Source organism: Peromyscus maniculatus, chromosome 15 (assembly GCF_049852395.1).
Source record: "Peromyscus maniculatus bairdii isolate BWxNUB_F1_BW_parent chromosome 15, HU_Pman_BW_mat_3.1, whole genome shotgun sequence".
Lineage (NCBI taxonomy): Eukaryota > Metazoa > Chordata > Mammalia > Rodentia > Cricetidae > Peromyscus > Peromyscus maniculatus.
Window position 1 is genome coordinate 40,824,417 of NC_134866.1, and position 13,243 is coordinate 40,837,659.

General features: G+C 40.5%; 1 protein-coding gene across 1 annotated transcript in view; it reads left to right on the plus strand.

The window, feature by feature from the left end:
* Window positions 1-13,243, plus strand: part of Itga2 (integrin subunit alpha 2) — a 97,606-nt gene that overhangs the window by 64,504 nt on the left and 19,859 nt on the right. Inside the window, exons 12-19 of the mRNA XM_006979432.4 lie at window positions 72-217; window positions 1,065-1,208; window positions 2,750-2,953; window positions 3,615-3,751; window positions 6,564-6,703; window positions 9,308-9,459; window positions 11,847-11,957; window positions 12,991-13,073. Of these exons, the coding sequence (XP_006979494.2) occupies window positions 72-217; window positions 1,065-1,208; window positions 2,750-2,953; window positions 3,615-3,751; window positions 6,564-6,703; window positions 9,308-9,459; window positions 11,847-11,957; window positions 12,991-13,073 (1,117 nt within the window). The remainder of the gene's footprint in view (window positions 1-71; window positions 218-1,064; window positions 1,209-2,749; window positions 2,954-3,614; window positions 3,752-6,563; window positions 6,704-9,307; window positions 9,460-11,846; window positions 11,958-12,990; window positions 13,074-13,243) is intronic.

Here is a 13,243-nt window from a genome sequence, read left to right on the forward strand (position 1 = left end):
CTGCTACCTTCGAAAGCCCTCTCTGGCTGAGACAGTGAGGGATGCTTACTCTAGAACTTCTTCTCTCCTAGGTTACTCTGTGGCTACAATTTCGACTGAAAATGGTGTCCACTTCGCTGCTGGCGCTCCTCGGGCAAATTATACTGGCCAGATAGTGCTATACAGTGTCAACAAGGATGGCACTGTCACAGTGATTCAGTCTCACAGAGGGGACCAGGTAAACATCATTACTAACAAGTGAAGTTAATTTTATGGATAACTGGGGCAGGTGGACAGTTGAGTGGTCCAAGTGGAAACTGGTGTTCACTGAGTGGCTCCTCTGTGTTTGGGAATGTCATCTGAATTTACTCATGTCTATATTAAATCCTAACAACAGAAGGTTCACTGGGATTGAATCTGACACTTCTCTTGCCATTGATTTTATAGGAATAAGGGAGCCACAAACTAGTCACAAAGTAGCTATTAGATCAGGCTTTTGTCTCCTCTTTAGTAGTTTAAAGAATTGTGTTTCTATTTTGAGAAAAAAATGACAGTGTCATAGAAGAAATCACTTATTAATGTTTAAATCCTTAAGAAATGTTCACACAGGCACTCACTGAACATTGCTGGCTGGGATGGCATTCAGATCCCCGGCCCTTCTAATTTTACTTCATCTCTACCTAGTTCTCCCATCTTTTCTCCCAGGCGACATCACCTGTGCTGGACCATGCCACTGGCATTACATCATTCATATTTCCCTTCACCTAGAAAACACCTTGTGTTCTTAAGATTCTATTCAAATGATACTTCCCTCCCTGACCCCTCCACCCCCTCCCTACACTCCGATAAGGCATCTTTATTACAACAGGTTTTGTTTTGCTTTTCATGGGAGCATGGTTATTTGCTGTCCTTGGCTGGCCCTGTCCCTCCTGTCTTCCTCTAAATCACAGCTCACGTAGCTACTACGGGTTCCTCTTTTGAATGTGGCCTCTTGCTCATTGGCATCAGAAACACCTAGAGTTGCACGTGCTAGGATACATATGTGATAATATGACTCCTAAGACGAATATGCTTTGCTACTCCAGATTGGCTCCTATTTTGGTAGTGTGCTGTGTTCAGTTGATGTGGATAAAGACACCTTTACAGACGTGCTCTTGGTAGGTGCTCCCATGTACATGAATGACCTCAAGAAGGAAGAGGGAAAGGTCTACCTCTTCACCATCACAAAGGTAAAAATCACCACCAGACAGCTTAACTGACTCTAGCACCAATAAACAGTTCATCTAAAATTTGAAGGATGCTCATTATTCTGGAATAATCACTAATTTTTATGCATAATATGGCATGTATTTCATCCAATTCAAGGTGTCACGATTGTTACAATTTTTAAAAAGACATTAAAAGGCATGGAGTTTAATATATATTGTTTTTCATGAGAGGTCTTGGGGTATGTGTTCCTATTCAAATGAAGCCATTATAAGCACAAATAATTTTTAGCATACACATAAATATAAATACTTGTTCACTTTTAAAGCATCTTGTGACATTTCTTTGAAATGATAGTAATCACTGGGCATGCTGACCTCTTCATCTCAGAGTGAAAACAATTGTCCCAGCAACTTCGGCAACCTCCAGATGACCTAGAATGCTTTCTACATTAGTTTGTCAGAAAATTCCAGTGCTTGGTGTCACAGTTAGGTACACGTCCAATCCTTGGAATTTCAGATTCTTGCCATAAAACTGAGCTGACTCAAAGGGAGAAGGCATCATTTTTCCAACTTGTAGACAGAACTCTAAATCCATTTCAGTAGGAATCTGAAGCTCTGCAAGGACAGCAAAAAAAGCAAATGAAAGGCAGGGGTTGACATAGGAAGCCAGATAGGTGTAGGGGGCAGGGAGAATTGTGCTAGTTGCTGGGAAATTTTATATGTTTGATACAATAATATATAGTATATATTAATGTAAAACTGACCCATTAACAAAAGCAGTTTAAATAATGGAGTGCTGGGAAATACTGCGGGTTCTGGGAAATGAACACAGGTCCACTGCAAGAGCAAAGAGGATCTTAACCACTGAGCCACCTCTCCAGCACCTAACACTCTCTTAATGCTTTCTTTATCTCAGAAAATTAATTAATATTTATAAAATTACTATAAATGAGAAAGAATCAACACTGACCCAGTTTCCTAGGTGAGGCATTTTGCTTTCTTGCAAAGCCATTAAATATTTTCATACATGAGCACAAAATCTGCAGGAAAAACTGTTTCATAAAAGAAAATGTCTTTTCCTTTGCACAGAACCATTTAGTGTTGCTTGTCATGAAGTGATGGTGACTTCATTTTCCATGTCCTACCCATTACAATTATGTCACCGTTCAGCAATAAGTAAGATCTAAATGAACATGTTTCCTTGTGCTTTGTACCTACCTTAATTTCACTCACAATATTAGCCTTTCACCGGAAAGTTTTTAAATCAAAGATTTGGAAAGAGGTAACAGTCCCAATACTGAGAGAAAGTGGAGATAGAGAGCCAGACATTTCATGTAGGTTTTTCAGGTACAACAAAGAGAATTATTACCTCCTTTAATCTTGGCTTAGGAGCAGGTATCTTGTGACCTTAATTAATGAAAATTTTTATTTGTAACTCTCATCACAAAATAGAGAATCATCAATTCTAAGATCAAATCCCTGTCTGCTTTCACATTGTTGTGTTGAATGTTGATGATACACATTGAAAACTTTGCTGCAACACTTCCTTCCCCCTTTGCAAGGGCGTCTTGAATCAGCACCAGTTCCTTGAAGGACCTGAAGGCACTGGAAATGCTCGGTTTGGTTCAGCAATTGCAGCCCTTTCGGACATCAACATGGATGGCTTTAATGATGTGATCGTTGGTTCACCGGTGGAGAACGAGAACTCTGGAGCAGTATACATTTACAATGGTCACCAGGGTACCATTCACACCAAGTATTCCCAGGTAAACCATAAACATAATGGCTAGAGCTGGACAGCTTCATCCAATCCATGCCTCTTACCTTAGATCTCTGTTCTTTCCATCAAAAAATATTTAGAGAAGCTTTACTATTTGTTGAACACCATCTCTGAGAATGTTGCACAGAACAAGACAGACAAAATTCTGCTTTTCACTGAACTTATATTCCAAAAGAGAAAATATGAATACAAGAAATAAGTTGCAATGCTATAGATAATAACAAATGTCAAGCATCAAACATAAGAAGTCAGTTAAGAGGTCAATTTTCAAGTATTGTGAGGGCTATCAGATAATCAAAGGATGGTGAAGAAGACCTCATTAACAGGCAATTTTGTGTAAGTCCTGAGGAAAGCTAGCTAGGATAGGAATCAAGACCTGAACTTGTCTCAGCTCATTCCTAGCCCACTGACTTCTCGCCATTTTATACTGGCTTGTGTTCACACATTAAAGATCCATGCTGTTTCCTTGATGAAAGAATCATTGTAAAAATAATACAGAGATCATATGTGGGGAAAGAAAACAACAAAATTTTCTGGACCGGATAACCTGAAAAATGACCATATAGAGAATGTAAGGGGCAAGACAAAGGCTGTCATTCTAAGTCAGCTGTGTGTACTACAACTTCATGTTAAATTTGCTCTTTCAGAAAATTCTTGGATCTGATGGAGCCTTCAGGAACCACCTCCAGTTCTTTGGAAGGTCCCTGGATGGCTATGGAGATTTAAATGGGGATTCCATCACTGATGTATCCATTGGTGCTTTGGGACAAGTGGTTCAACTCTGGTGAGTCAGCAAGTGCAAGATTAAGACTAGCTAATTAAAATGACCTGCTGGATTGTACAGTATGTGTAATGCCCAATGTATTTTATAAGACTGTAGGAAATGTATTTATCATGGTTTGAGTTGCATAAAGGAAGGAATATGCATGGTTTTCCTGAAAGTTGGGGGAATAAATGTGTGTGTGTGTATACATATGTATGTGTGTATATATACATTCATATATAATTTACTGACAGGCATGTATCTTTGCCACACACACGTACATATATGTGTATATATATGCATATAGAGAGAGATAGATTTCTTTGTCATTAGAGTCATACTTTTCTCCTCCTTATGTAAAGAGTCAGTGTGTAGAAAAGAAGAAGCCCTTGAAATGCTATCCCACATGTTTCTAAATGTTATCTTCTTACACACAGCCTCATTTCAGCTTCCAGTCAGGAAACCTCATGAGAGCAAACTTGTAGGACACAATAAAGCGAAACTTCCTGTGTGCTTAAAAAGCATAGTTTAAAATTGTACTCTGGAATAAGAGCCATTGTTTTGGCTTAGCTGAGCTCTTCATTGCCTGTGTAGGTGTAAAAGTTGGGGGAACATGAAAGGACTCGAAGGAAATATGGTTCAAGGTTTTAAAAATTAGGTATATGAAGGGCTTGTAAAGATAGCTCAGTTGGTTAAAGAACCGTCTGTACAAGCAGGAGGACCTGAGTTCAATCCCCAGAACCCATGTCAAAAAGCCAGACAGAGCCAGGTGAGGTAGCTCATGCCTTTTATCCCAGCACTAGGGAGGCCACTGCAGGTGGGTCTCTGTGAGTTTGAGGCCAGCCTGGTTTTCATAGAGTGCTCCAGGCCAGCCATAGCTCTATAGTGAGACCATTTAAACAAGTAAACATACAAAAAGCCAGGCTTAGTGGCATGTAACCCCAGTGACGGTGAGGCAGAGACAATACCTGGAGCTCACTAGCCGGCTAGCCTAAACTAATTGTCAAGTCCCAGGGCAGTAGAGACCATGTCTCAATCAATAGAGTTCCTGGGGGATGACACCCAAAGTTGGCCACTGGCATCCTGATGCTCATGCACACACATGCATGCACCTGCACCTACACACACACACACACACACACACACACACACACACACACACACGAACCAGACAAATACACACAAAACTTGGGTCTATGATCTAATGAGATACTGGAATTGAAAAGAAATGGATTATACAGTCAAGAAGACTCATACATCCATTTTTCCCTGTTGAAAATATATGCTTTAACTGTCCAGACATATTGGGAATAGAAACACAGTCCATTGACGTTATATGACTTCTGAGTTTGACACTACTCTGTACACATGTGAATTGAGCTTTTCAAGAGTGAAATGCATTTCTTTTTGACAAATGAAACTGTTATATGGAAAACCAAGGATAGCGTTAAGACTGAGAAACTAGAAAATGCATTTACTGAATAAAGTTAGTTAAAATAATTAAAGAATGGCATGCTAGGAGTACTATAGAGTTACATGGCTTCATTTAACATAATGTATCAATCACATACTTGGCAGCAATGGCACCGTATAAGCCTCTAGGCAGACTTTCCCACGTGGTGCCTTTGCATTTACCATACTGTGACAAAGTTTAGTCAGTGATGTGGCTAAGCTTCTGTTCTGAAAGGTGTCCTTGATTCTTCAGAAAAGTCAACACACCCACATCAAATGAATGTGCTGAGCTGACTATTCATGCTAAGCTAATATTCTGTGGTCACATTTCCTACAAAGTGCTGAACTGCTTTTTCTGGATAACTCTAGGAATAATGTGTAATACATTTACAAAACATGTAAATCAATGTCATCTGTATTAGAATGGATATTCAGTCTCTCAAATAGCTGCGCTAAAATTCAATTAAGCATTAGATTGTAAGCCTGAAGCCCTGTTGCATTTCTTATTTTAGCTGCATATTAAGAGAAAACACAGATACATAGTAACTTTTGAAATAGTCTTTCCAATGATGCCTGAAAATAAAAAGAAATGTTTTCTGGATCTATTGGAGGTACTTTTCAAAAAGGTGAAATTACTAATCATTGCTTGCTACCTTAGAAATAGTGTAAGGTGTATGCAGGAGTCATTGTGGCAAAGTTCAAATTCCAGTAATGGGGGGACTCAGAATGTAGGTTCCATTTCCTGACTGACAAGTGCCCAGTGAAGTGGTAAGCCTATGTCTCAGATATTTTCATTAATAGAATGGAACCAATATTTGTTCTATTTCACACCAGTTTTGAAAGAGAAAATAAGGCTGTCTCGGGTATACAAAGGGCCACACTGGGATAGAAAACTCTGGCACCCTGTGATGGATGCCTCAGTCATATTCTGCCATCATGCTCATTGCCACTATCATCGACAGGTGATGCTAACCATGGAGGCAGCAAGACACAAGCCATGGCAACATTCATCAGCTCTGACACCTCTGTTTATTTCCCTGTCTTTTCTCTCTCTCTCCTGACATCTCAAAAAGCAAGAGTTACACCAATCCCAGTTGGGAAGACATAGAAGGGTCATGACTTAACACTTCATTTGCAAAGAGATTTCAGGTTTCTATTCTGTGTAGGTGCGACTGTTACACACACATACATACACACACACACATACACACACACAGAGAGAGAGAGAGAGAGAGAGAGAGAGAGAGAGAGAGAGAGAGAGAGAGAGAGAGAGAATGGAGAGAAAAATTCAATGATACCAGCCCTGGGTCCTCTATGTGAAGGTCATGTTTGCTGGTATGCTGGGCAATAATGTGCATATGTTTCCATTTGTGTCTTTAAGGTCACAAAGCATTGCTGATGTGGCTATAGACGCTTCATTCACTCCAGACAAAATCACTTTGCTCGACAAGGATGCTAAAATAATCCTCAAACTTTGCTTCAGAGCAAAGTTTAGACCTCCTGGGCAAAACCATCAAGTGGGTGAGTAGACCTTAAATAAACCATACAGAGATGGCTTTGCCTTGACAGGTTTAGCTAGAAGTTCTGGTTTGCAGACCAGAAGAAACAAGGGTCTTTTACTGGACATGCTTAAATTGCCACACATTCAGTATCTAAGAGTAGTTCATTAGGCGTGGGAGGTTTGTCTGGAGCATCCTTGCTCAGCTCTAGCTGATGGCATTCTGCTGCAAAACTCTGTAATCACTATGGCATAATCATAGGCTCTGCCTTTGAGTCTCTCTTATCCACAGATCTCTTCCATAGATCCTCAGCACACACAGATTTTATTGAACTGTGGCAAGTTCTAAATGAGTGGGCCACCTTCTGTCTATGCCATTGTCTACATAGGTGGGCTTAGTAAAAGCACCGTGTATTACTCCTGGTATCAAGCAGAAGAAAAGGGAAGGGAACATACAATTTGTAACCGTTGTTTTACCATTTCTATAGTAGGAGTCTGAAGTGTGTCCCGTCAGATGGGGGAAAGCTTAGGCAGGACTGTGGGCAAATGTCAGCAGGAACTGTTAGCCTGTCTCTCCTAGAGAGATGAGGTCATCTTGCAGGACCTGACTGTGGTACTGCATCCTCTTTGAAGCCATTTCTAACCAAACAACTGCTCTGTTATCTCAGCATCCTCTGTAGATAGCAAGCAAAACACCACTTCATTAAAAGCTGAGTGTTTTCCCTTGCTAATCCATGGATTCTGATCTCCCCTCCATCAGACTCCAGCTCTATATTTCAGATCTCTTAGTTCCTAGTAGCACTTAATGAAATTGCAAGCAAATTAACATACAGGCTGAAAACAATCAGGCCGGTAGGTTGTCATGCTTCATGCCAAGAAAGAAATGAACAAGCAGAGAAGCCAAAGTGGGATTCACAACTGATCCAGCTTCCGGGTTTCTTTACTCTCAGGTGTTCAAACCCTGACCCACCTCTGAGTGGCGTACCTCACAGGCCTGCCTTGGAGCACACATCTACCTGAGAAGCCATCATAGTTAAGCCGACAACCACCACCATATAAACATTTTTAGTCTGCTTAAAAGATTAAAATGGAAAATGTATTCTCTGGCAGACATGGCTGGCTGCCCAGCTATCTTGGCCCTAAAGCATGAATAAGCCTTGTGCGTCTTCCACGTTTTGAGTGTTCTTCATATACTCTGTTGGCACATCCTGAAAACCCTGTACTTTCAGAAGATTCCCTTTCCACTGATTGGCTTTTGGGTTTGGGGCTTTTCTTCCCATTGGGAACCTTGCCCTTTTGACTCTTTATCCTGCTGTGCTCAGGTCTACACTGATGAGCAGGTCATAATTTTTCACTTTGTTGCTTGGCAATAACAATACATAAGAATGAAATCCCATCTTTAAAACTGTATGAGCTATGGAACTATATATCCATTTTATCAAGCTATTTTTTTTTTAAAAAAAAGTACATGAGGTGTGCTAACTTTGTCCTTTTGACAGTTATCCAGCCCCTGTTATTAGTTTTCCATTTCCATATTTTTGTCATTTTCTTTTAGTCTGTCCATTCAATTCTTTCATGTTCTTGACATTCTTTTTGGTCTCATTAAGTCATGGAAGCACAGAAATTTCTCATTTCTTTAATAGAGATATTAAAGGTAATGTAGATACATTGTCTTGGAAAGTATATTCAACATCAAAATACTGAAGTAATCTGATAAAGTAATTCCAAATTAGACGGCTGCTATAACCAGCTGTCTAATTTCTGGGATGTGGCCCATGGACTTTCTTAAAGGCAGCCGGTCTGACTATTTAGACTTTGTTACTGTCATCTCTTTCTCCACACACAGCAGTTTTCTCATTTCCACTCCCTTGAATTGATAGTAATCATTTCTGATTGCTAGAGAAACAGACTCAAAGAGGGTCGCTCAAGGTCAAGGAGGTCATCAACTGTAGGATTACTGTTCAGCCTAAGAATATCTGGCTAAAACCTTGGAGCCGCAATGCTGCACCTCTTTCTCCACATGAGCATCTAGAATATGTCAGGCCCTGTACACAGATGATCACAGTTACTTCTCATAATAACATTTAGTCCCTGTAATGGCATGGAAATGGAAAGAACATGAGCCTTCATTTCAAAATGAATCATACTTTACCTCTGACCTTGTCCCAGTGGTGTGAACTCATGCCCATTATTCTGCCTCATCTGATCTAGTTTATTATCTTGACAGTAGCATCAGGGTATGCAGTGTCCAGGTTTACTGTAGAGTTGGTAGCAAATGAGGATGTGTTCAACTGGCGGCGTTCCATAATGACGACTTCTTCTCTGTGTGCACTATGCTAATGGCAGATGAAGCTAATATACAGGAGAGGGATTAATTTGCCCAATTTATCCAGTAGATTTCCTGGGGCAAGTGCAATTGTTGTTGTTTTCTATTGCCAATTGCTTCATTTCTCTGGTTCAGTTTTTTGTTTTTTTCTTCACTTGGACTGAAACACATGAAATTACAAATGCCATATGGTTTCTGCATTTTCTTGATATCAGGCTTTTGTCCAATAAGATACAAGAAAACAAGACTGTTTTCTTCTTCAAAACTCACTGGACATATTTCTTTGTGATTTTTATCCTAGCCATCCTGTTTAACATGACACTTGATGCAGACAGATACTCGTCCAGAGTAACCTCCAGGGGGATATTTAAAGAAAACAGTGAACGATTCCTGCAGAAGAACACAATTGTAAATGAAGTACAGAGCTGTTCTGAGCACCACATTAGCATACAGGTGAGACCTCAGAGTTACATCTCTCCACCCCTTTCTTCTAAAAGACTAGCGAGCACAGGAAGTCTGAAGTGGGATTTACATGTTAGGAAATGCTCACCTTTCTAATGACTGCATCTCTTGCCTAACTCTGTGAACGAGAAGCACATTTCTTTTATAATACTTACGGTCACATTCTGATTTTATATGTGTTAGTGGCATTGCATTTTATACAGGGATGGCAACTAAAGGGAATGAAAGATGGTTAAAGAAATCAAACACTGGGGGCTGGAGAGGTGGCTGAGCTGCTAAGGATACCTGCTGCATAAGCATTAGGGACTGAATTCAAATCTCCAGCACTTATGTAAAAATGTCAAATATGGCTATACATGTGCCTGTAACCCCAGTGCTGTGAACATCAGAGACAAGACAATTTCCGGGGCTTGCTGACTGCCAGGCTAACTCCAAGATCATCTAGAGACTTGGTCTCAAGGGGAAAATGTAGAGCATGATGAAGGAAAATATCTGATGTCCCTCTTGGCCTCCACACACATGCACACACAAACACAACACTTGTGAGCACACACACACACCACATGCACAACACATATATGCACACACACACATGCACATACACCACACACACACACATATACACGGGCACACATACCCCTATACCATACACACATCGAATAAAGAAAATAAATAGATTAATTAAATAAATGCTTTTTTAAAATTGAAAGCATTTTCTTTTTTTTTTTTTTTTTTTTTTTTTTTGGTTTTTTTTTTTCAAGACAGGGTTTCTCTGTGTAGCTTTGTGCCTTTCCTGGAGCTCACTTGGTAGCCCAGGCTGGCCTCGAACTCACAGAGATCCGCCTGGCTCTGCCTCCCGAGTGCTAGGATTAAAGGCGTGCGCCACCAATGCCCGGCGAAAGCATTTTCTTAAATGACTAATTCAGTGAACTTTCCATTGACAATTTTATTTTGACATTTTTCCCAACAGGTAAAAGTTTCGGTCATTTTAAGCTACTGAACATGAAAATCTCAAACGTGGTGTCTAATACCGCTTTACACTAGGTCAGCGGTTCTCAACCTTCCTAATGCTGTGACCTTTAGTACAGTTCCTCATGTTGTGGTGACTCCTCCCACGATAAAATTATTCCATGGCTACTCCACAACTGTAATTTTCCTACTATTAGGAATCAGAATGTAAATATCTGACATTCAGGATATCTGATATGCAACCCCCAATGGGCTCATAACCCACAGGTTGAGAACCACTGCGCTAGGTGAATGATATTAGACAATGGTAAAGATTCCTTGTTCTCCTATTAGACCATGATTGCTAGAGTTCACATTGATTTGGGAAATCTTTCCTGTAGGAAACATGCTTCTTAGGAGAAATTTTCCAATCAGAAACTTACTTTATAAGTTATATGAAACAACCCCCTCAGCAATTGTGTAATAATACCTTAAAAGTAAAAGAAGACACCTCCACATAGGCAAATATATACGTGTGCATGTACACAGACACACACACACACACACACACACACACACACACACACACACACAGAACACTGGGGGAAAATCCCTTGAAATTTTGATGCATCAAAATCAGTTCTGCTATTTTATTTATTTGTTAATTTGAAGATTTCTTGTTCATGAACACCTGGGGCTTTTGTCCTTCTGCATCATACACACATACACACACTCACACACACACATACATGCCACCCACATGCACGCACACACATGCACATATGTACACACATACACATGCACCCACATGCATACACACACATGCACACATGCACATGTGTACACACATATGCACATGTATACACACATACACACACACCCACATGCACACATACACACATGTGCGCACACACATTTGGAAGGAAAGAGAAGGGTTAGGAGTGGACGGGAACAAAGGGTTGAGATGGGCAAGGAGACAGGAAAGGAAGGAGGGAGGAGAAGCAGCAGGGAAGAAACTTGGCTTCCGTTCTTTCCAGACTTTGTCTACTATGGGATCAAATTACCCATGCAATTCCAGATTTCATGGAAAGAAGAGAGAAGATACTAAGAATGAGAAGCAAGACCACCCAAGAGCTGGGCACTGACATAGGACATATCTAAATACTCATAATTACTTGTGTGTAAATAATCAGATTATTTACCATTTCAGTAAGAATTGCCACTTCAGATTTTTTACTGTAATCAAGTCCCCTTAGCCTTCTGAATTTAGAGGCTAAGAGCAGAACTAGGACCAAAGAGGAAGTCTTGGTCATTCGGTATAAGCCTCTTCTCTGTAACTGATGGTGCTTTTAATTATAAACACATTTGCGGACTTTGTTTTCAAGTTACTATGTCTAAGTAATCAGTCATCCCCCTCCTCCTGTATTTAGAAGCCCTCTGATGTTGTCAACCCTTTGGATCTGCGTGTGGACATCAGTTTGGAAAACCCTGGCACTAGCCCTGCCCTTGAAGCCTATTCGGATACTGTCAAAGTCTTCAGCGTGAGTGTGCCTTGCCCTTCCCAAGTGGAGGTTGGCTAGCAGCTTCCATAGTCACCGTGGTGTTACAGATGCCACAGATGCGGCCTAAATGTAGTGATGCACACAATTCGTGGGCATTTCAGTTCCACAAAGCAGAGATTTCTTCTTCACCGCTCTGTTTCCGGCCCCAGGAGAGGTGCCAAGCTACCACAGGTGTTCAACAAATGCTTCTTGAAGAAATAAAGACTAAAGCAGGCTGAACTCACTTGAAAATTCAGATGCCTGTGGAGTTGTCTCTCTCCATAATAACTATTTTAATTTAGCTCCCCACAAAAAAGCTATTACCAGCCACACATGGTATCGCACGCCTTTAGTCCCAGCACTTGGGAGGCAGAGGCAGGCAGATCTCTGAGTTCGTGGCCAGCCTGGTCTACAGAGCAAGTTGCAAAAACTGTCTCAAAAAGAACAAAACAAATAAACAAACAAACAAAAAAACAAACAAACAGAAAAGCAAACTATTATCTTGAATATTGTATTTTTTCAATATTTTTCCTTTATGATTATGCTATGTAGAAGCTCCTAAAACTTTGTTTGGTTTCCCATAGTTTCGACCTTTTGTTTTGTTTTTTGTTTGTTTGTTTGTTTGTTTTTCAAGACAGGGTTTCTCTGTGTAGCTTTGCACCTTTCCTGGATCTCACTCTGTAGACCAAGCTGGCCTCGAACTCACAAAGATCCGCCTGGCTCCACCTCCCGAGTGCTGGGATCCCATAGTTTTGACCTTTATGCAAACAGGATAATATTATATATATATATATATTTTTTTTTTTTTTTGGTTTTTTGAGACAGGGTTTCTCTGTGTAGCTTTGCGCCTTTCCTGGAGCTCACTTGGTAGCCCAGGCTGGCCTCAAACTCACAGAGATCCGCCTGGCTCTGCCTCCCGAGTGCTGGGATTAAAGGCGTGCGCCACCACCGCCCGGCTGTATATATTCTTTTACGTTTTGTTTTTAATCCACAAGCACCCAAGAATGATGGGTTCTTTTTTCTTTTGTTGTAGATCCCTTTCTATAAAGAATGTGGCAGTGATGGACTTTGCATCTCTGACCTGATCCTGGACGTCCAACAGTTGCCGGCCATGCAGTATGTTCAACTTTACGTTTCTGTGAGGGAAAAAAAAATGTAGAAATAAAAGGCGCATTACATCTCCTCATTCAAGATAAAATTTTGGATTTCTTTTTTACAGAGGAAGGTTTTGAATACTGGGTTAGTTTTAACTTCCGTGGCTTTACCTGTCTCCCTTCTCTTGTGTG